General features: G+C 42.9%; 1 protein-coding gene across 1 annotated transcript in view; it reads left to right on the plus strand.

Moving 5' to 3' along the window:
• The window catches only part of LOC140187201 (protein HID1), a 251,216-nt gene that overhangs the window by 80,788 nt on the left and 145,958 nt on the right, over positions 1-24,470 (plus strand). The window contains exons 5-6 of the mRNA XM_072242269.1: positions 14,810-14,916; positions 23,833-23,949. Coding sequence (XP_072098370.1) covers positions 14,810-14,916; positions 23,833-23,949 — 224 coding nt within the window. The remainder of the gene's footprint in view (positions 1-14,809; positions 14,917-23,832; positions 23,950-24,470) is intronic.

Here is a 24,470-nt window from a genome sequence, read left to right on the forward strand (position 1 = left end):
ACAAATTTGTAAAAAGATCGCAGACTGTTGCAAGAAACAGAAGGTTATTATATTAGGTAATTTTAACTTTCCACATATTGACTTGGAATCCCATGCTGTAAATGGACTAGATAGGATAGAGTTTGTCAAAGGTGTTCAGGAAAGTTTCCTTCATCAGTGCATAGAAGTACCAGTGAGATAGTGTGTGAGGCTGAATCTGCTGTAAGGGAATGACATAGTGCAGGTGACTGTAGTTTGTGTATATATAAGTATTTTGATAGACATTGTCTGATTAGGAATAGTCAGCATAGCTTCATCCTTGGCATGTCATGTCTAACCAATCTCGAGTTTTTCATTGAAGTTACCAGGAAAGGCAGTGCATGAAGACAAACAAGAGAAAATCTGTAGATGCTGGAAATCCAAGCAACACACGCGAAATGCTGGAGGAATTCAGCATGCTAGGCAGCATATTTGGAAAAGAGTACAGTCGATGTTTTGTGCTGAGACCCTTTGGTAGGATGAGGACTAGGCAGTGGATGTTGTCTATATGGACTTCAGTAAGGCATTTAACAAAATCCTGCATGGGAGGCTGTTCAAGAAGTTTTAGTCGCTCAGCATTCAGGATGAGATAGTAAATTGGATCAGACATTGGCTCTGTGGGAGACCCCAGAGGGTGGTAGTGAAGGGTTGCCTCTCTGATTGGAGCCCCGTGACTAGTGGTGTGCTGCAGGGTCTGGTGCTGGGTTCTTTGTTGTTTGTCATTTATATCAATGGTCAGGATAATGATGCAGTGAACTGAATCAGCAAATTTGTGGATGACACCAAGATTGGGAGTGTAGTGGACAGTGAGGAAGGCTATCATGGCTCGCAGACGGGTTTGCATCAGCTGGAAAAAAAGGGCTGAAAAATGACAGGGAATTTAATGCAGGCAAGTGTGAGGTAGGACCAATCAGGGTGTGTTTTACATGAGGTACAGAGCAGTAGGGCACTGAGGAGTGTGGTAGAACAAAGGGATCTGGGAGTACAGTTCCATAATTTAACGTAATCTTTTGGCACATTGGCCTTCAGAAGTCAAAGTACTGAGTACAGGAGATGGGATGTTTTGTTGAAGTTATATAAGATGTTGGTGAGCCCTAATTTTCAGTATTGTGCGCAATTTTAGTCAACTGCCTAGAGGAAAGGTGTGAACAAGGTTGAAAGAGTACAGAGAAAAGTTACAAGGACGTTGGAGGACCTGAGTCATAAGGAAAGATTGAATAGGTTAGGACTGTATTCTTTAGAACGTAGGTAAGTCGAAGGAGCATGAACTGATCCTCAAATAAGGATCAGATGTGGAGAGCGTGAGCAATTTCAAGTACCTGGGTGTCAAGATCTCTGAGGATCTAACCTGGTCCCAACATATCGATGCAGCTACAAAAAAGGTAAGGCTATATTTCATTAGGAGTTTGAAGAGATCTGGTTTGTCAACAAAAACGCTCAAATTTCTATAGATGTACATGGAGAGCATTCTGACAGGCTGCATCACTCTCTGGTATGGTGGGGGGGCTACTGCACAGGACTGAAAGAAGTTACAGAAAGTTGTAAAATTAGTCAGCTCCATCTTGAGTACTAGCCTCCATAGTATCCAAGACGTTTTCAAGAAGCAGTGCCTCAGAAAGGTGACGTCCATTATTAAGGACTCCCATCACCCAGGGCATGCCCTTGTCTCATTGATACTGTCAGGAAGGAGGTACAGAAGTCTGAAGGCAGACATTCAGTGATTCAGGAATAGCTTCTTCTCCTCTGCCTTATGATTCCTAAATGGACATTGAACCCATGAACACTACCTCACTTTATTCAAATATATATTATTTCTGTTTTTGCAGTATTTTAATCTAATATATATGTGTGTGTATATATATATATATATACACACACCGTAATCGATTTACTTGGTTATTTGTTTATTTTCTTTCTGTATTCTCGTATATTGCATTGTACTGTTGCTGCTTAGTTAAAAAATTTCACGACACATGCCGGTGATAATAGACCTGATTCTGATTGAGAGATGATTTTCTGAAGGTACACAAGATTATGAGGGGTATAGATAGGGTAAATGCAAGCAGGCTTTTATCACTGAGGTTGGGTGGGACTACAATTAGAGGTTATAGGTTAAGGGTGAAAGGTGAGAAGTTTAAGAGGAAATTGAAGGGAAACTCCTTCACTCAGAGCTGCCAGCACAAGTGGTGCATACAAGCTCAATTTCAACATTTAATAGAAGTTTGGATAGGGATATGGAGGGCTATGGTCCCGGTGCAGATCGATAGGAGTAGACAGTTTGAATGGTTTCGGCATGGACTAGATGGGCCAAAGGGCCTGTTTCTGTGCTGTACTTTGCTATAACTCTATGACTGTAAATATTGTTGTATTACTTGTTTACAAACTATATATAAATTTGTAACATCATGCATCTCGCAACTAATCATCACTCACTGAGATAATTACAATATATAGGAGAGCAGAAAGGATGTAAAGAACAGCTGGTAATCGATCCTGTAATTCTAAATCAAGCTCAGTGGAAAAGTAGAAATCTTTCATGTTGTTATATTGACTACCATAAAGCATTTGATTCTGTCCCACACTAATGGTTAAACAGCTCTTGGTGAGTGCGTCCCCACTAAATTATTCAGCATTTTCCACAAACAGCAGCCCAAGATGAATCATGAGATCTGAAACCCGCAAATACATACAAGTATAGTGACCAAGGAAGTTACAAGAGGTGTAGATGCAACCTCTGGAAACCCATCTCATGGGTGAAGTGGAAATTTCTGACCAAACGAGTCAGAGAGTGATGCGCGACAGCTGTGACAGGACTTGAATACTATCACATCCTAAAAAGATAATCAAGCGGCATGGGAAATAGCAGGGCTTCATTTCCAGGTGAGCTCAATGCCTTCTGTGGTTGCTTTGAGTGTCAGAACATGGAGGAACCATTGCAAACTCCCAGATCCCCTGATGAAACTATGATTTCAATCCCCGAAGCTGACATTCGGGCTGCCTTCAGGAGGGTGAGTCCATGGAAAGCAGGATTGGACAGGGTATCTGGCCATGTACTAAAGACCTGTGCTGATCAACAGGCTGGTGTGTTAACTGAGGTCTTTAACCTCTCGCCTTGGCAGGCTTCAATTATACCGGTGCCCAAGAAGAGCATGGTGATCTGTCTGAATGACTATCGCCCGGTTACACTTACATCCACAGTGATGAAGTGTTTTGAGAGGTTGGTGATGAAACGTATCAGTTCCTGCCTGAGAGGCAATTTGCCTACTGGAGCAACAGGTCCAAAGCAGCTACCATTTCATTGGCTGTTCACTCAATCCTGGAACATCTGGACATCAGGATGCTCTTTACCAACTACAGATCAGCATTCAATACTACTAGAAATGATCAAATAGATATATTAATCTGAGTAAAATGTTTAAAATTGTAACAGCCATCGAGTACAGAACAGAAACAAGCTCATTAACCCAACCTGCCCATGCCTCCCCAGATGTCCATTTGAGCTCGTCACATTTGGCTGTGTTTGGCTCGTATCCCTCAGCTCTTTTATATTCATGTACCTGAATAAATGTCTTTAAAACCTGCCTTTACAGCTTCTGGCAGCTTGTTCCACATGCCCACCATCCGCTGTGTGGGTGAGACCATAAAATATAGGAGCAAAAGTCGTCTATTCGGCCCATCGAGTCTGCTCCACCATTTAATCATGGACTGATTAAATTCTTCCAGTCATCCCCACTTCCCTGCCTTCTCTCCATACCCTTTGAAGCCCTGGCTAGTCAAGAACCTATCTATCTCTGTCTTAAATGACTTGGCCTCCACAGTCACTTGTGGTAACAAGTTCCACAGACTTACCACCCTCTGACTAAAGTAAAGGTCACTGCTCTTAAATCTTTCTCCTTTCCCCTTAAATCCATGCAGTCTAGTTTCAGACTGTCCTACCCTGACAAAAAGACCATTACTGTCTACTTTGTCTGCACCCCTCATGATTTTGTATAGTTCAATAAAAGGCATAATTTATAACCTATGCAGGAAGTTGAGTTGAATGTCTGTCTTAGATATATGTAATTATTTTTAAGGTTTGTTGTATTATTCCTTCCGGGTTATATTATTCACCTATTAGACAGGTAAATGCAAAGTAAACATTCGAAGTGATCAAAAGTACATTAGTTCTGATGAATGTTATAACCTTTTATAACTTTATTACATTTTTAACTTCAGCTTTCCATTAAAAAAGGCAATATTAAAATAAGTGTCAAAGGCTGAAGAAATCAATTATCTAATTTTCAAATTAGCTGAAGTTAATTAAAGCCCAAGAGTTAATTTACCAAGTGGCCGCTTAACTTTTTAAAAACTTTTACATACCACTTAAAAAAAATCAGACCAAATTCAGCTACCACAGCTATTTGTGGTTAACAAACCACTACTTACATTAATCTCTCTTTGAAGCCAGTATCTGGTTAAGCTATTGATACTAGTTTTACACGTGGTGGAACAACTGTAGAGAAAAGGAACTACTGATTTAACCACTGTGGTTGCCGCAAACCACAATGTGCAGATAAACCCCCAGCCACACTTTCTACACTTGCAGTAGTCAGCTTTTGTACTCGGCTGGAACTTGAAACACACATTTTTATATGAATACTAGACAACCGGATGACCCGTTGTGGCACCCTTTGAGAGAAAGGTAGTGCAGTCTGATGTGATGTGCTTTGGAAAGTAAAGAAAAACTCAGTTTATTAAAGAAGAAAGACACGTAGCAAGAGAAATATAGCTCCTCCTCTTTTAACGAAAGACACTTTTGATGACAGCATTTCCGATTGATCTGCCGCCCTTCAGGAATACTCTATCGTTTTCATTTCTTTTTCCCCGGCTTAAAGCCACATACAGCTGACCATGTTGGAATTCCGTTTTCTCTAGATAAATCAACACATTCTCCATGGTTTGGCCTTGTGCCTTATGTATAGTCATAGCAAAGCATGACTGTATCGGGACTGGCTCCGCTGGAGAGGGACATCTTCCCCTTCTGATAAACTGACAGTAATTCTTGGGATCATGTCAATGTCACTTTTGAACGCACCAATGTTTATCTTTGCTACGATGAGATTGTCGTGCAGTTCTTCCATCATCATCCGCGTTCCATTGCAAAGCCTTGGTGGATCCAAGTTCCTCATTGAAATGATAGGAGATCCCCTCTTCAATTCCAGTTTATGTGGTGGCAATCCAGAGAGTTCGACTGAATCAAGGAATTCCGTCATGAGGCGCTGCTGAGACTGGCCATGCGCATGCACCGTGGTGTCGCTTCGCGTCGCGGTTTCCATTAAAGCTGGAACTGGCTCGGGTTGTGGAAAGCGGGGCCTGTTGATTGACGAAGTGAGCAATTTTATGCAAATATATAACCCTGAACTTTGTATGCATTCTGTAAGTTAGCGCATTTTAAGTTGATTTAGTCAAAAAAAAAGTGCTGCTGTAATGCACTGTTTGGGCTAGTTGGAGGTCACAAACAGACAAACAGAGCATGAGAATTTTAGTAGTATATAGATTGTAGGCTTTTGCAAATAAAATGACGTGAAGCACTTTATGTCTTAAGAAAAAAACCATGACAACTCATTTATTTAACTCCAAAAAAACTGAACACAAAGTGTGGTAAAAGTACTTTATGTAATTATGTAACCATTCAGACCTGCCTCTTAAAGTCAATGTTGGTGGGTGTGAATTCTGTACATTACCCTACACAGGCCCCCCTGCCGCCCCCAGAATTCACTAAACTGGCATTATGAGCCTTTTGGAGCTCAGACAAGCCACCTGGCTCAGGTCCTGTGTTCCATAAGTGGAGGAACAGCTGGCTTGTCCAGAGGTGTGTTGACACGCCAGGAGCATGGTAGCGGAGTCCTTCAAAGCTTGTTGGGTCAGTTTAAGGCGACCTAATGAACCACATTCAGGTTTACCCCTCTTATCCATGATTTAAGAAGAAGTCTTTTCTCTGTGTTCCAAAATGCAGAATAGGCCATCGTAAGGAGGCCTAAGGGGATGTTGGTGTGCATCATGACAGACGAAAACAAGAGTGTTGTATGCCATGATGGGGGTTGGGAATTGAATTAACCAAGGACAACTTGGTGGTCATGGCATCAGGAATAAAATCACCTGGCACTTGTAACCACTGCCTGTTACTCAGCTGTGGACGACTGCAGTTCCTCTTTTGGAGCTGTTCTGAGTCTCAGCAGGACCTACGGGAGACGAACGTGCCAACAGTTATACATCAGGGAAACCCTCAGAGCAGCCTTTAAAGAGTGGTGGAACCGCTTGCATAAGCCATTGGACTGCGGTTGATATGCCGTAGTGTAATGTAGCCTAACTCTGAGGTTCTGAACCAACGCAGCCCAAATATCTGATAGGAATTGGGGACCGCAGTCAGAGAGGATATCAGATGGAGTGCCAAACTGTGCAACCTAGGTGCTGATGAATGCCATAGCCACATTTGTAGTCGTCATCAATGCTAGAGGGAAGACCTCTGACCACCTGGTGGTATGGTCCACCATGGTAAGGAGATGTATGAAACTCGAAAGGTGGAAGAGGACCAACAAGGTCCATCTTGACATCGTCAAACCATTGTTCGGGGACCTCAAAGATGCCAATGACTCATTCAAGGCAGACACAGACCCCAACGGTGACAAACCCGCATGTTACATCTAGCCAGGGAACACTTCACAAATAACTCCTAATTTGGAAATTATCTTCAGTCCAGCAGATTACCTAGAGCATCATTGTGTCCACTTTAAAGTACTGAAAGTCAAGCAACTTCATCTCACAAAATGAAGGACATAAAACAGTTCCACAAAATGGCAGCCTCTATCTCCAAGCACATGGTCTGTCTGCTTCAACTGTTCTTGACCCATTCAAGTTCAACATTTTCTTCCATATTTTAAATCTGCCATGGCCAACAGTTGGGGTCACTGACGATGGATGCTGCTTTCCTGTGACAATGCTCTTAATCGAATTGAATTGACTTTATTTCTTACATCCTTCGCATACATGAAGAGTAAAAATCTTTAAATTACGTCTCTGTCTAAATGTGCAATGTGCAATCATAGTAATCTATAATAACTTTATAATAGATAGAACAGTCAGTGTAATATAGAGTACACTCAAGTCAGCATGAGTTCATCAGTCTGATGGCCTGGTGGAAGAAGCTGTCTTGGAGCTTGTTGGTCCTGGCTTTTATGCTGTGGTACCGCTTCCTGGATGATAGCAGCTGGAATAGATTGTGGTTGAGATGGCTTGGGTCTCCAATGATCCTATGGGCCCTTTTTACACACCTGTCCTGTAAATGTCTTGAATCATGGGAAGTTCACAACTACAAATGCGCTGGACTGTCCACACCACTCTCTGCAGAGTCCTGCGATTAGGGAGGTACAGTTCCCGTACCAGGCAGTGATGCAGCCAGTCAGGATGCTCTCAATTGTGCCCCTGTAGAAAGTTCTTAGGATCTGTGGGCCCATACCAAACTTCCTCAACCGTCTGAGGTGAAAGAGGCGCTGTTGTGCCTTTTTCACCACACAGCTGGTGTGTACAGACCACGTGAGGTCTTTGGTGATGTGTATGCCAAGGAACTTGAAGCTGTATACCCTCTCAACCCCAGATCCATTGATGTCAATCGAGGTTAGCCAGTCTCCATTCCTCCTGTAGTCCACAACCAGCTCCTTTGTTTTTGCGACATTGAGGGAGAGGTTGTTTTCTTGATACCACTGTGTCAGAGAGATGACTTCTTCCCTGTAGGCCATCTCGTTATTGTTTGAGATAAGGCCAATCAATGTAGTGTCGTCAGCAAATTTAATTAGCAGATTGGAACTGTGGATGTGGGCTGTGTAGATGTGTCAGTGGTGGGGAGGGCTTTACATTGCTTTAGATGGATCGGGCCATATCCACTACTTTTTGGATTTTCCATTCAAGGGCATTGGTATTTCCACACCAGGCTGTGATACAGCCAGAAAATATACTGTCTAACACACGTCTATAGAAATTTGTGAAACTTTTATATGTCATGCCAAATCTTCACATACTCTTAAGGAGTAGAGGCACTGTGCTTTCTTCATAATTACACTTGCATGCTGTTCCCAGGACAGATCCTCTGAAATGATAACACTAAGAAATTTAAAGTTGCAGATCCTCTCCACCTCTGATGTCCTGATGAGAATTGGCTCGTGGACTTCTTGCTTCCTCTTCCTGAAGTCAATAATCAGATCCTTGGTCTTGCTGATATTGAATATGAGGTTATTGCAGTGGCACCACTCAGCAAGGTTTTCAGTCTCCCTCCTATATGCTGATTCGTCACTGCCCTTGATTCAAACAACAGTGGTGTTATCAACAAACTTTAATATGACATTGGAGCTGTGCTTAGCCACACAATCATAAGTGTAAGTCAAGTAGAGCAGGTGGCTAAACAGTCAGCCTTGTGGTGCACCTGTGCTGATGGAAATGGTTGAGGAGAGTTGTTGCCAATCCAAGCTGACTGGTGATGAAGTTGAAGATCCAATTGCACAAGGAGAAGATGAGGCGAAGGTGTTGAAGCTTATTGAGGGGATGATAGTATTGAAAGCTGAGTTGTAATCAGTAAAGAGCATCCTGATGTACACATCTTTGTTGTTCAGATGCTTCGCGGTTGAGTGAAGAGCCAACGAAATGGTATCTGCTGAGGACCTGTTGTGCTGGTAAGCAAATTGGAGTGGACCCAATTCGCTTTCAGGCAGGAATTGATATGTTTCATCACCAACCTCTCAAAACACTTAATGACTGTGAAGTAAGTCCCACTGGCCAAGTGTCGTTGAGGCAGATCACCATGTTCTTCTTAGGCACCGGTATAATTGAAGCCTGCTCGAAGTAGTGGGTACCTCACACTGCTGAAGCAAGAGGTTAAAGATCTTAGTGAACGTTCCAGACAGTTGATCAGCGCAGGTCTTTAGTACTGAGCCAGGTACTTCACCTAGGCCGGATGTTTCCTGTGGTTTCTGAAGGATATTGTTATACCAATCCAGAGATTGAAATTACAGGATCATCGGGGTTTGTGGGAGTTTGTGATGGTTCCTCTGTCTTGATGGTCAAAGGGAGCATAGAACGCATTGAACTCATCTGGAAGAGTAGCACGGTTGTCATCTATGCCGCCTATAAGGCAAATCTACCTCATTTAGTTTGAATAGAAAGAAAAATTCTATTCCTGTGTTGTGCATGTGAATAAAGTGAGCAACATCAGATGTTTGATCGCAAAATGTGATTATCTCCGAGGCCTGGATGGCAGTCAGGATCCTGATAGGGTATCCACTCCCTCTATCAGAATCAGAATTAGGTTTATTAATATTGACATGCAGTAACTTGTAAAAGTATTCAGCCCCCAATCCTTTGTTCACCGAAATGAGCATTACAACCAGGGATTTTGATCAATATAACTGAGAATTTTTTCTTGTGAATAGCATACTCCTTTTTTCACAGTAGAGCCCAAAGACAGGGAAAATTGTAATGCATGAAGAACTAAAAATTTAAAACCTGAGGTGACAGCGGTTCAAAAGTATGGATGAACTGCTAACATTTTGGTTTTTGAATTTTTAGTTTTTCATGCTTTACAGTTTTTGCTTTACTCAGTGCTTAGTTGAACCAGCTCTTGCAGCTATTACAGCCAGTAGGCTTTTTGTACAAGTGCTATTAGCTTTGCAAAAATCGTCGGAGCAAGATTTGCCAATTCCTTCTTGCAAAATTTCTCAAGCTCTACCAGGTTAGTTGGGAAGTGCCAGTGGACAGCAGTTCTGAAGACTTGCCAGAGATGTTCAATTGGGTTAAGGTCAGGATTCTGAATGGGCCACAGAAGGATATAAATTTTCTTTGTTTGAAGCCACTCCATGGTTGCTCTGGCAGTGTGCTTTGGATCATTGTTGTGCTGAAAGACTAATTTCCTTTCCACCTTAGGCTTTATGGAAGAGGCTAGCAGGTTTTTATCCAGGATCTCTGTATTTCACAGCATTCATCTCATCAGTCCTGACCAGACTGTCAGCCCATGCTGCTGAAGAGCATCTCCGTCACATGATACTACCTCCACCATACTTAACAATGAGGATGGTATTACTTGGTTGATGGGCAATATTAGATTTATGCCACACATACCACTTTGTGTTGAGGCCAAAAAGTTCCACACAACAAAAACTTATGGTTTAAGATGGCGCTACTGATGGCAGCTCACTTGTGTTCAAAAGGCAAGAAATTCGGCTAAAATTATTACTAGTAATTGTGGTAAACTATTACTGCAAGTAATGAAGAGTGAGTGAAGGTGAAGCGAATTTGAGGGATGAACCGTGCTGGTATGTTGCAGAATTGACACAGATGGAGTGAGCCATTGGGAGAGAAGAAGTTGAGGCAGAGGAGTTCCGATGCTCATCCAACTGCTCTGGGCGCTGAGCCGATTTGGAGAAATCAAGAGTGGCTTTGAGCTGGGTGGCATAATCTGGGCCCGGAGTGAATTGCTGGGCAGCGTGGTCTGGTCCTGAAGCCATTCACGACAGCAGTGTCCGGGTCCTAGTGCGAAGTACAATACGCTGTTTGGACAATTTAAATGATATATTGGACATTGGGGTCGGAGACAAGATTCAATTTCGCTCACTGTCCCGCAATGTTCACTGCTCTTTCCATGGCTGTGAACACTGCCCCCAGATGCTCTGTGCTCACTAGTAAGATGCACTTGGGCTTGAGCCTTGGGCTTAATCCGGGGTTTGGATCCAAGGGCTCAGTTTGGTTCAGAATGGTGTTGCTCACTTCTATGGTTCGCATGATTTGTTTTCTCCCCCCTTTCTCTGCACATTGGGTGTTGGTCTTAATTTTTTTTTAATTGGATTCTTTCGAGTTTGTAAGTAAAAAAAATCTCAAGGTTGTATAATGTATACATTCTTTGATAATAAATGTATATTGAATCTGAAATCTTCAGTCTCATCTGGCCACAAGACTTTAGACCATAAGGCATATGAGCAGAATTAGGCCATTTGGCCCATCGAGTCTGCTCCACCATTCAATCATGGCTGATCCTTTTTTCTTATCCTCAGCGCAACTCCCTGGCCTTCTTCCCATAACTTCTGATGCCATGTCCAATCAAAAATTTATCAAGCTCTGCCTTAAATACACTCAACGACCTGGACTCCACAGCTGTCTGTGGTAACAAATTCCATAAATTCACCACCCTCTGGCTGAAGAATTTTCTCCGCATCTCTGTTTTAAATGGACACCCTTCTATCCTCAGGCTGTGCCCTAGACACCCCACCATGGAAAACATCCTTTCCACATTTGCTTTCTCTAGGCCTTTCAATATTCGAATGGTTTCAGTGAGACTCTACCCCCGCCCCCCACCATCCTTCTAAATTCCAACAAGTACAGACCCAGAGCTATCAACGCTCCTCGTATGATAGCCCTTTCATTCCCGGAATTATCCTCGTGAACCTCCTCTGAACCCTCTCCAGTGCCGGCTCATCTTTTCTTAGATGAGGGGCCCAAAACTGTTCACAGTACTCAGGGTGAGGCCTCACCAGTGCCTTATAAAGCCTCGTCCCTGCTCTTGTATCCTAGACCTCTCAAAATGAATGCTACCATTGCATTTGTCTTTCTCACCACTGACTCTACCTGTTGGCTAACCTTGAGGGAGTTTTGCACAAGGACTTCGAAGTCCCTTTGCATCTCAGATTTTTGAATTTTGTCCCTATTTAGAAAATAGTCTGCACATTTATTTCTACTACCAATGTTCATGACCATATATTTTCCAACAATTGTACTTTATTTGCCACTTTCTTGCCCTTTTTCCTAGGCTGCCTAAGTCCTTCTGCAGCATACCTGTTTCTTCAACACTACCTGCCCCTCCACCAATCTTCTTACCTGCAAACTTGGCAACAAAGCCAACTATTCTAACATCTAAATTATTGATATATAGCATAAAAAGAATTAGTCCCAACACCAAACCTTGCGGAACACCACTAGTCACTGACAGCCAACCAGAAAAGAACACTTTTATTCCCACTCACTGCCTCCTACCAATCAGTCAATGCGCTAACTGTGTCAGTAACTTTCCTGCAATACCATGGGCTCTTAATTTGGTAAGCAGCCTCATATGTGGCACATTGTCAAAGGCTTTCTGAAAGTCCAAATATATGACATCCACTGCATCATGCTAAGGAAGGTCCTGGACCTGCTGCAGTTTGCCTACCACCACAACAGTGGTTACAATCTCACTGGCTTTCCACTCAGTCTTGGAGCTGTTTATCGATTACAGCTCAGAGTGGAGTGACATTTGCAATTTTCCAGTCCTCTGGCACAACGCCCGAGTTCAATAATTTTTGAAAGATTCTTCCTTTTCATTGACTACAGCTCTACCTTTAATACCATCATTCCAAATAAACTGATTCCTAAGCTCCAGAACCTGGGCCTTAACACTCAGATCTGCAGCTGGATCCTCAACTTCCTCATAGACAGGACCCAGGCTGTAAAAATAGGGGACAATCTCTCCTCCACAATCACCCTGAGCACCGGTGCTCCACAAGGCTGTGTACTCAGCCCCCTGCTGTACTCACTGTGCACCCATGATTGTCCAGCCAAGTTTCCATCAAACTCAACATGTAAGTTTGCTGATGACAACAATTGTAGGCCATATCTCGGGTAATGATGAGTTTGAGTACAGAGAGGAAATTAAGAATCTGGTGGCATGGTGCGAAGACAATAACCTATCCCTCAACGTGAGCAAGACGAAGGAATTGGTTGTTGACTTCAGAAGGAGTAGTGGACTGCATGACCCAATTTACATTGGTGGTGCGCAAGTGGAACAGGTCAAAAGCTTTAAGTTCCTTGGGGTCAATATCACAAATGATCTGACTTGGTCCAACCAAGCAGAGTTCACTGCCAAGAAGGCCCACCAGCACCTTTACTTCCTGAGAAAGCTGAAGAAATTTGGCCTGTCCCCTAAAACCCTCACTAATTTTTATAAATGCACTGTAGAAAGCATTCTGGTATGGAAGTTGTACTGTCCAAGACCGAAAGAAGCTGCAAAAGATCGTGAACATGGCGCAGAACATCACACAAGCCAATCTTCTGTCCTTGGACTCACTTTACACCGCACGCTGTTGGAGCAGTGCTGCCAGGATAATCAAGGACACGACCCTCTCAGCCAACAGACTTTTCGTCCCTCTTCCCTCTGGGAGAAGGCTCAGGAGCTTGAAGACTCGTACGGCCAGATTTGAGGACAGTTTCTTTCCAACTGTGATAAGACTGCTGAACAGATCTTGACCCGGATCTGGGCCGTACCCTCCAAATATCCGGACCTGCATCTCGTTTTTTTTGCACTACCTTACTTTCCACTTTTCTATTTTCTATTTATGATTTATAATTTAATTTTTTAATATTTAATATTTGTAATCCAGGGAGTGGGAAGTGCAGAATCAAATATCACTGTGATGATTGTACGTTCTAGTATCAATTGTTTGGCGACTATAAAGTATAATGCCTCCATAATCTTTTCCACTACCTCTTTCAGAATCCTAGGGTGCAGATCATCTGGTCCGGGTGACTTGTGTGCCCCTAGGTCTTTCAGCTTTTTGAACACCTTCTCCCTTGTAATGGTAGTTGCACTCATTTCTCTTCCCTCACACCCTTCAACATCTGACACACTGCTAGTGTCTTCCACAGTGAAGACTGATGCAAAATACTTATTTTGTTTATCTGTCATCTCCTTGCCTCCCATTATTATTTCTCTGGCCTCATTTTCTAGTGGTCCTATATCCACTCTCATCTCACTATTTTTTACATTCTCGATAAAACTTGTACTATTCACTTGGATATTCTTGCTTGCCTTCATATTTCATCTTTTCCCTTGTAATAATTCCTTCAATGGCTCTCTGTACTTTTTTAAGCTTCCCAATCCTCTTATCTTCCTGCAAATTTTTGCTTTGTTGTATGCCCTCTCTTTTGCTTTTACATGAGCTTTGACCTCCCTTGTCAGCCATGGTTGTACTATTTTGCCATTTGAGTATTTCTTTGTATTTGGATTACATCTATCCTGCGCCTTCCTCATTTTCCCAGAAGCTCATTCCATTGTTGCTCTGCTGTCATCTCTGCCAGCATCTCCTTGCAATTTACTTTGACCAACTCTTCTCTCACACCACTGTAATTTCCTTTCTTCCACTGAACTATGCTGTGTCAGACCTTATTTTCTCCCTATCAGATTTCAAGTTGAACTCAACCATATTGTGATCACTGGTTCCTGAGAGTTCTTTTACCTTAAACTCCCTAATCACCTCCCGTTCATTACATAACACGTAATCCAGTATAGTTGTTCCCCTAGTAGGCTCAACAAAAACTCTCTAAAAAGCCATCTCATTGCAATTCAACAAACTGACTCACTTGAGATCTATTACCAATCTGATTTTCCCAATCGACCTACATGTTGAAATCTCCTATGACTATCATAACATTGCCCCTTTGAATCACCTTTTCTGTTTCCCATTGTAATCTGTGTTCCACATCCCAACTGCTGCTGGGAGGCCTGTATATAGCTTCCTTCCATATCTTTGCAGTATCTTCTAAGTGACACTTTGCAAAGTCTTTATGGGCAGGAGGCTGGAATTGTACAGGACAGATGGGAATGGGTTTAAATGGAATGTAGTTGGAAAGTGGGGAGGTTGGGGGACGGTGATAGTGATGGCTGAAAGTTGTAGCAAATGTGAGCATGCCAGTGATTGTTACGTAATTGCTTACTGATTCTCTGATTGCATTTACCACCCTACAGGAAACTGCTGAAGACCTTCACTCTATTGACAGTTGTGAGTACATCTGGGAGGCAGGTGTGGGCTTTGCTCATTCACCTCCTCACAGCCACGTCCATGATTTGAACAGGTGAGGACATTGCTGCATCACTATTCAATGCCTCGGGATTTGTAGCCCTTCTTCCCATCACAACGATTGTTGCTAGATCTGGCAGAGGGTCGAGCTGGTCGAGAATGGAGAGGGCACTCAAATTCAGTACAAGAAAACAGGTGATGGCGGAGAGTTTGGAGGATGGTAGTTTTTTGTTTGGAAGCCTGTGATCAGCTGGTTATTTGGAAAAGTAATTGCAGATGGAATTTAAAGTTGATAATTATGAGAAGGGATTCAGATAAGGGTAGGATGTACTCCATAATGGTAGGCCTCATTGAGGTTCAGTGGATGCTCAAAGATCCTTGCAGTTGGCAGAACAGATTGTGAAGACAAGGGGATACGTGCATTCATAGCCAGGGCACAGACGTAGCAAAGGCTTGACCGAACTTTTTTTCTTTTTGTAATTTATTTTTTATTAAATTTCAAACAAACATTTCCATAAGATGTATTTCAGATACTGTACATATATATCATATAAACATATTTGTCACAAATCTCCACGTAATATTTATCTGAGGTATACGTTTATAGAAAGGAGAGGAAAGACAGAACAATCGAAAGAAGAAAACTATGTACAGAGTAGGGAGTGATCTTTTTTTTTTACAACATATTCATTGACTTGTGAGAGTAAAATCAGGCCTATGAGGTTCTTTAGGAATAGGAATAAAATCAGGCCTATGAGTTTCTTTAGGAATAGGGTTCCCCTGGTCCTCACCTACCACCCCACCAGCCTCCGGGTCCAACATATTATTCTCCGTAACTTCCGTCACCTCCAACGGGATCCCACCACTAAGCACATCTTTCCCTCCCCCCTCTCTCTGCTTTCCGCAGGGATCGCTCCCTACGCGACTCCCTTGTCCATTTGTACCCCCCATCCCTCCCCACTGATCTCCCTCCTGGCACTTATCCTTGTAAGCGGAACAAGTGCTACACATGCCCTTACACTTCCTCCCTTACCACCATTCAGGGCCCCAAACAGTCCTTCCAGGTGAGGCGACACTTCACCTGTGAGTCGGCTGGGGTGATATACTGTGTTCGGTGCTCCCGATGTGGCCTTCTATATATTGGCGAGACCCGATGCAGACTAGGAGATCGTTTTGCTGAGCACCTACGCTCTGTCTGCCAGAGAAAGCAGGATCTCCCAGCGGCCACACATTTTAATTCCACATCCCATTCCCATTCTGATATGTCTATCCACAGCCTCTTCTACTGTAAAGATGAAGCCACACTCAGGTTGGAGGAACAACACCTTATATTCCGTCTGGGTAGCCTCCAACCTGATGGCGTGAACATTGACTTCTCTAACTTCCGCTAATGCCCCACCTCCCCCTCGTACCCCATCCGTTATTTATTTATATACACACATTCTTTTTCTCTCTCTCCTTTTTCTCCCTCTGTCCCTCTGACTATACTCCTTGCCCATCCTCTGGGTTTTTTCCCCCCCTCCCCGCTTCCCTTCTCCCTGGGCCTCTTGTCCCATGATCCTCTCATATCCCTTTTGCCTATCACCTGTCCAGCTCTTGGCTCCATCCCTCCCCCTCCTGTCTTCTCCTATCATTTTGGATCTCCCCCTCCCCCTCCCACTTTCAAATCTCTTACTAGCTCTTCCTTCAGTTAGTCCTGACGAAGGGTCTCGGCCCGAAACATCGACTGTACCTCTTCCTAGAGATGCTGCCTGGCCTGCTGCATTCACCAGCAACTTTGATGTGTGTTGTTTGAATTTCCAGCATCTGCAGAATGCCTCGTGTTTAGGCCTATGAGGTGTTATGTAGTTAAACCATTTTTTCCAGTATGAATAAAATTGTTCCAACTTATGATTAACGGATGCTGTTACCTTCTCCATTTTGTAAATGTCCATTGTAATTTCCGTCCATACATTTGAAGTTGGGCTCTCCTGTGATAACCATTTCCTGGTAAGGGTCTTTTTTCCAGCCACCAGCAGTACACTCATTAAATATTTATCTCTTTTCAACCATTCTTGAGGTATATACCCAAAATATATGGTCTTACTCTCTCAGGGTATTTCACATTTAAAGATGTTTTGTAGGGCATTATGTATCCCACTCCAATAGTCTTTGATAACGGGGCATTCCCAGAAAATATGATAATGGTTTGCATTTTGATTTCCACAATTTCTCCAGCAAACAGGGGGGTTACTATCATAATGGGATTTCTGAGAGGGTGTAATAAAATATCTTATCAAGTTTTTCCACCCAAACTCCCTCCATTTCTGTGAACTGATACACTTCCATTGATACCTCCATATTATTGTCCAGTCTTCCTCCGATATAATTATCCCTCCTTCCTTCTCCCATTTTGTTTTAATGTATGAAGTCGAATGTGTTTTAAGATTTGACAAACCCTTATAAACGCTTGAAATTATTCTACTACTGTTGTCTGAATTATATGCTTTTCTTAATAGCTCTATCAGACATGTACTTGCCTTGGTTACATTTTTAACCATCCTATTAACATACTGTCGCATCTGTAAATATTGGTAAAAGTCTTGTTTTTCTAATAAGTGTTTCTCTTTGAGCATTTCAAAACTGAACAGTGTTCTTTCTTTCATTATATTGCAAATAGCTGTTATTCCTTTAGCTGTCCAGTCCTTAAATTTAGCATCCAATTTATTCGACGTAAAATCCCAGTTTGACCAAACTTTTTAAAACCTAGATTAGATAGCATATGGATTATATGTGAAGTTCTGGTCACCACACTTTGGAAAGGGTGTGATTGCATTGGAGAAGAAACAAAGGAAGTTCATTAGGATGATGCATGGGATTAAATGTTCTGAAATACGGTGAGACATGATACACTGGGTATGTTTTCCATGGAGCTAAGGAGTCTGGTAAAAGCATTCCAAATTATGAGGGGCATACAGACAGTACACATCTTCTCCTGATGTACAGGTGTCTGAGCTCAGAAGGCATTAATTTAAGATGTGGAGCAAGAAGTGCAGAGGGACTCTCAGGAAGAAAACCCTATTAGGTGATGGAGGCAAAGAATGACATTTAAGATGTACCTGGATGAATTCTTGAATTTGAAGACATTAGGAGGCCAAACCAAGTGCTGGTAAAAGGGATGTTTACTTGATCAGCATGGACATGGTGGGCTGAAGAGCCTGTTCCTGTGTGATGTGACTCTGTAGCCGCAGCTGAGGGAACTGTGGCTGGAACAGCAGAAATGACCGTTTAGTAGTTGATTGCCACAAATAAGCCCAGATTTCTGGCCTGCCTTGCTCCGAGGTAATGACAATTCTTAAAGGTGCTAGCTCTAGCTCAGATGGTGTATGGAGTTCCACACTATTGTAGTGGTTAGGAGTGGGAACCTCGCTGTACACCCCACCCCAGCTAATCAGTGAGTAGCTGTAGTTCTCTTCTTAATCCCTGCTTTGTTATGTGATATGATTTTTTTTTTAAACAAGATATGAATGGCTGTCATTATACCTGTCTTTATTATACAACCTTAACGCCCTCCAAACCAAGGAGGCAGTTAAGAGCCAATTTTTGGGCTGGGTCTGAGTTAAGATGTTAGCTAGCCCAGGGAACGTAGGCAGTTGTTCGTGTCTGAAGAACATTAATGAACTAGATGGGTTTAGTGAGAGCTCAGTGGTTTTAGATCACCATTATTAATTCTTAAATTCCTACTTTGATACAGTTTTTATTTGCATTGGTATGGTTACTTCAATGAATAAAAGCTTGGTGCGGCATTATGCATTATCATACATTTCCCAGGGTGTGAATCTTTAGCGTAACCTCTGATAACCAGTGATTCTGGGTGTGTGTTGCATACCCCACTTCCTGTGCATAGTTTGGAATAAGGTTAACGTGCAGGGCAGTTAAATGCACCCCACATTAGTAAAAGGATGAATTTACATATTACAACAGAATGAAAGTCTTTAGTGAACCTGGTGGATGTTCAACAAAAATCTGAGTCATGAGCTGAAAGTTGATTGGATAGTTCACCCATGAAGGGTGAGCTTGGACTATAGATTAACGACTGTATGATCAAAGATGTTGCCAGCAAAAGAGGACTGAGAATTTGCTGACGATTGTTGGGGGTTTGGTTTGGTGTGGTTCGATCACTGTGGCTTTAAGGACAGGAGGTGGTCTTTGAGCAATATCTAATTATAAACAAAACCAACAGGGATGATGGGAGTGGCGGGAGCTCTGGGAGCAATTTGGAAGGAGGAGGATAGAGACATCACAAAGAAGTATTCTAAAGGGAGGAGGAGGCAATCATGGCTGACATGGGAATTCAAGACAGCATAAAAGCAAAAGGCAGGATATATAATGTAGAAAAATAGCGGGAAGTAAGAGGATTTGGAAGATTTTAAAAAACCAACAAAAGACAACTTAAAAAGCAATAAGGAGAGAAAAATGAAGATAACATAGCCAATAATATAAAAGAGGGTACCAGTAGTTTTTTCTTGATATATAAAGAGTAAAATAGAGGCAAGAGTGGATATTGGACCACAGGAAAAGGATGCTGGAGAGGTGGTAGTGGGGGGAAAGAAATGGCAAACAAACTCTAAATATTTTGCATCAGTCTTCACTGTGGAAGATACCAACGGTATGCCAGAAATTACTGTCTGTTAGGGTTAGAAGTAAGTAAAGTTGCTATTACGAAGTTGAGGTGCTTGCGAAGCTGGAGAGTCTGAAGGTAGATAAGTCACTGGAGCAAATGGGCTACACAGATTTCTGAAAGAGGCAGCTGAAGAGATTTTGAAGTCAATAGTAGCAATGTTCCCTCTAATTGCTCTGCAATTTTTTTGCACAATGACACGAGGGCACTGAATAATTTCTTCAAAAAAAAAGCCAGTTCTAAAATCTGCAGACAAATCATCGCAAATTCTACATTGTCAACACTGTCCACATCAGAAACTGGAAAAGAAAATGTGATTGTGTATGATCGTGAAATATAGTTAACATGCTGACGAGGTGGAGGTGACAACCTTTTGTTTGCAGTTTAAATTTCTTTGTGCTTTACTAGCAAGGGATGTGTGCTTAGTAGTGAGCGTTCAAAAATCACTATATTCTGGAGTTGCTCTGGAGGACTGGAAAATTACAAATGTCACTCCACTCTTTAAGAAGGGAAGGAGGCAAAAGAGAGGATATTATAGGCCAGTTAGCTTCAGTTTATTAGTTGGGAAGATGTTAGAGTCCATTATTAAGGACGAAGCTTCGGGATACTTGGAGGCACATAATAAAATAGGCCAAAGTCAGCAAGGTTTCCTGAAGCAAAAATCTTGCCTGACAAATATATTGGAATTCTTTGAGGAAATAACAAGCAGGATAGACGAAGGAGAGGTAGTGGATATTCTTTAGCTGGACTTTCAGAGGCCTTTGACAAGCGGCTGCACATGACACAAGATAGGAACCCATGGTATTACAGAAAAGATACCCGCATGCATAGAAGACTGACTGGTTGGCAGTAGGCAAAGAGTGGGAATTAAGGGGGCCTTTTCTGGTTGGTACCGGTGACTAATGATGTTCTACAGGGGTGGATGTTTGAACCGCTTCTTTTCACCTTGTATGTCGCAAAAGAAGTGACAGATGGCATGCACTACATGGAAGAGTATGGTCATGCATTTTAGAAACATAGAAATATAGAAAACCTGTAGCACAATACAGGTCCTTCGGCCCACAAAGCTGTATCAAACATGTCCTTACCTTGGAAATTACCTAGGGTTACCTATAGCCCTCTATTTTTCTAAGCTCCATGTACCTATCCAGGAGTCTCTTAAAAGACCCTGTCGTATCCGCCTCCACCACCATCGCTGGCAGCCCATTCCATACACTCACCACTCTCTGTGTAAAAAACTTACCCTTGACATCTCCTCTGTGCCTACTCCCCAGCACCTTAAAACTGCCCTCTCGTGTTAGCCATCTCAGCCCTGGGAAAAAGCCTCTGACTATCCACACGATCAATACCCCATCACCTTATGCACCTCTATCAGGTCACCTCTCATCTTCCATTACTCCAAGGAGAAAAGGCCGAGTTCACTCAAGCTATTCTCATAAGGTATGCTCCCCAATCCAGGCAACATCCTTGTAAATCTCCCCTGCACCCTTTCTATGGTTTCACATCCTTCCTGTAGTGAGGTGACTGAAACTGAGCACGGTACTCCAAGTGGGGTCTGACCAGGGTCCTATAGAGCTGCAACATTACCTCTTGGCTCCTAAATTCAATTCCATGATTGATGAAGGACAATACACCATATGTCTTCTTAACCACAGAGTCAACCTGCACAGCAGCTTTGAGTGTCCTGTGAACTCAGACCCCAAGATCCCCCTGATCCTCCACACCGTGAAGAGTTTTACCATTAATACAATATTCTGCCATCATATTTGACCACTTCACACTTACCTGGGTTGAACTCCATCTGCCACTTCTCAGCCCAGTTTTGTATCCTATCAATGTCCTTCTGTAACCTCTGACAGCCCTCCACACTAACCACAACACCTCCAACCTTTGTGTCATCAGCAAACTTGCGAACCCATCCCTCCACTTCCTCATCCAGGTCATTTATAAAAATCACGAAGAGTAGCGGTCCCAGAACAGATCCCTGTCTGTTCACCACCACTGGTCACCAACCTCCATGCAGAACATGACCTGTCTACAACCACTCTTTGCCTTCTGTGGGTAAGCCAGCTCTGGATCCACTAAGCAATGTCCCCTTGGATCCCATGCCTCCTTATTTTCTCAATAAGCCTTGCATGGGGTACCTTATCAAATGCCTTGCTGAAATCCATATATGCTACATCTACTGCTCTACCTTCATCAATGTGTTTAGTCACATCCTCAAAATTTCAATCAGGCTCATAAGGCATGACCTACCTTTGACAAAGCCATGCTGACTATTCCTAATCATATTGTGCCTCTCCAAATGTTCATAAATCCTGCCTCTCAGGATCTTCTCCATCAACTTACCAACCACTGAAGTAAGACTCACTGGTCTTTAATTTCCTGGGCTATCTCTACTCTCTCTCTTGAATAAGGGAACAATATCTGCAACCCTTCAATCCCCTGGAACCTCTCCCATCCCCATTGATGATGCAAAGATCATCGCCAGAGGCTTAGCAATTTTGGTAGAGGAATAAAGGCGTAGACTATTTTCTAAATGGGAAAAAGTTCAAAACTCAGAGCTGCAAATGGACTTGAGTGTTCTTGTGCAGGATTCCCTAAAGGTATTTACAGGTTGAATTGTCGGTAAGGAAGGCAAATTCATTGTTAGCATTCATTTCATGAGGGCTAGAATATAAAAACAAGGAAGTAAAGCTGAAGCTTTATAAGGTATTGGTCAGATTGCAATTAAAGTGTGTTGAGCAGTTTTTGCCACTTAGGGTCTGGAGGAGGTTAATGGGAATGCTACTGGGTATGAGAGGGTTAATATATGAGAAACATTTGATAGCTTTGAACCTGTACTCACTAGAGTTCAGAAGAATGAAGGGACATTTCATTGAAATCTATCGAACATTGAAAGGCCCAGATAGAGTGGATGTGGAGAGGACGTCTCCTACAGTGGGGGATCTTGGACCAGAGGGCCTAGCCTCAGACTGCAAGGATGTATCTTTAGAACAGTAATAAGGAGGAATTTCTTTAGCCAGAGGGTGGTAAATCTTTGGAATTCATTGCCACAGACACCTGTGGAGGCGGTCATTGGATGTATTTAAAGAAGAGATTGATAGTTTCTTTATTAATGGGGATGTGAAAGGTTTCAGGGAGAAGGCATGAAAACGCTGTTGAGAGGGATAATAAATCAGCCATGATGGAATGGCAGAGTTGACTCAGTAGACAAATAGCCTAACTCTACTTCCATGTCGTATAATCTTATACTCTAAAATCACTTTGTGTGAAGCCAGGAAGAGAAGCATCGGGGTGGGCTGTTTAGTGGGAATGAGGTCAAGGGAACTGGAGGTAAATGTTAAGGCAGAAATGAGTTCAGCACTCAGGTGATTGAACTTCTGACCCCATGGATAGGGGAGGTGGCAGCGGAAGTTCACTGCATGGTCTCAGTCCTTGGAGAAGCAGACATCCCACCCTGCAAAAACTCATTTCAGGGAGGTAACAACAACAATTTGTGGGAGACTTCCAGGAGAGGTGGGATGTCTGCAATAGAGTAGCTCCTTAGCAGCTAGCCAGCTAGTTTAAATAACGTTAGCTACGTTAATGAACGGATGACACCTGTTAAACTCACCTCAACATGTCTTTTACAGTCTTAACCCACCATGGGCAATAGAAAAGTCACTGTTGCAAGCAGTGCAGCGAGCAACACTGTCATTATTTTGACCCCTATTAGGCAGGGGTACACTTTAGTGTAGTCTGGGGTGACGTAGGTTTTATATTTTTTTTGGAACACTCTGCAATCGCTCGCGCTCTCTCTCTCTCTCGTGGTCGCTCTCGCTTGCTTTCTCACTTGCTCGCTCTCCCTCTCTCGCTTGCTTTCTCGCTCGCTTTCTCTCTCGCGCTCTCTCTCTCTCGTGGTCACTCTCGCGCTCTCTCTTGCTTTTCTCTCGCTTGCTCTCAAAAAAATTGATATCCGTGATACTGTATATAATTTGCGGGCATCAGGGAGCCACTATTAATATGCGGGAGACTCCCGGAAGTTCCGGGAGAGGTGGGGTGTCTGTAGAAGAAAAGCTTCTGAGCTCCTCACCATTGGAATCCAAGGGGACGGGTTTAAAGCAGCTTGCATTTGAGAGAAGAAACTGTTTGCCTTTTCTAGTTGGGACAGCAGCAGTACAGTGACGCAAGTCTACGATCAATCTGTGCAGCCGGACTGAGCATTCAGTCACTGCCAAGCCTAGCCTGGCAGTTTGAAGGGCATTTACTGTTGTTTTAAGGATGGGTGCAGCTCCCTTCCAATAATCAAGCTTTTTCTTGTTCCTGCAGGACAGAGCTGCTGAAACTGCTGCTGACTTGTTTCTCTGAGGCTGTGTACCTTCCGCCTACATCTGAAGGGAATGTTCTGAATCCTTGGGTTCAGTTTTTCTGCTCAACGGAGAACCGGTGAGGCCCAGCAACCAAAAAGAGTGGGAATATGATAAGTTTTAATCTACAAATTGAGAGGGAGAAGGGAAAATCGGAAGTGTCAGTACTACAGTTGAACAAAGGGAACTATGGAGCTATGAGGGAGGAGCTGGCCAAAGTTCAATGGAACAATACCCTAGCAGGGATGACAGTGGAACAACAATGGCATGTATTTCTGGGAATAATGCAGAAGGTGCAGGATCAGTTCATTCCAAAGAGGAAGAAAGATCCTATGGGGAGTAAGGGGAGGCCATGGCTGACAAGGGAAGTAAAGGACAGTATAAAGATAAAAAAGAAGAAGTATAACATAGCAAAGATGAGTGGGAAGCCACTCATGTCGAAGATTGCAGAGAGACATTGATAGGATGCAGAAGTGGGCTGAGAAGTGGCAGATGGAGTTCAACCCGGAGAAGTGTGAGGTGGTACACTTTGGAAGGATGAACTCCAAGGCAGAGTACAAAGTAAACAGCAGGATACTTGGTAGTGTGGAGGAGCAGAGA

The sequence above is a fragment of the Mobula birostris genome, chromosome 24, assembly GCF_030028105.1.
Source record: "Mobula birostris isolate sMobBir1 chromosome 24, sMobBir1.hap1, whole genome shotgun sequence".
Classification (NCBI taxonomy): domain Eukaryota; kingdom Metazoa; phylum Chordata; class Chondrichthyes; order Myliobatiformes; family Myliobatidae; genus Mobula; species Mobula birostris.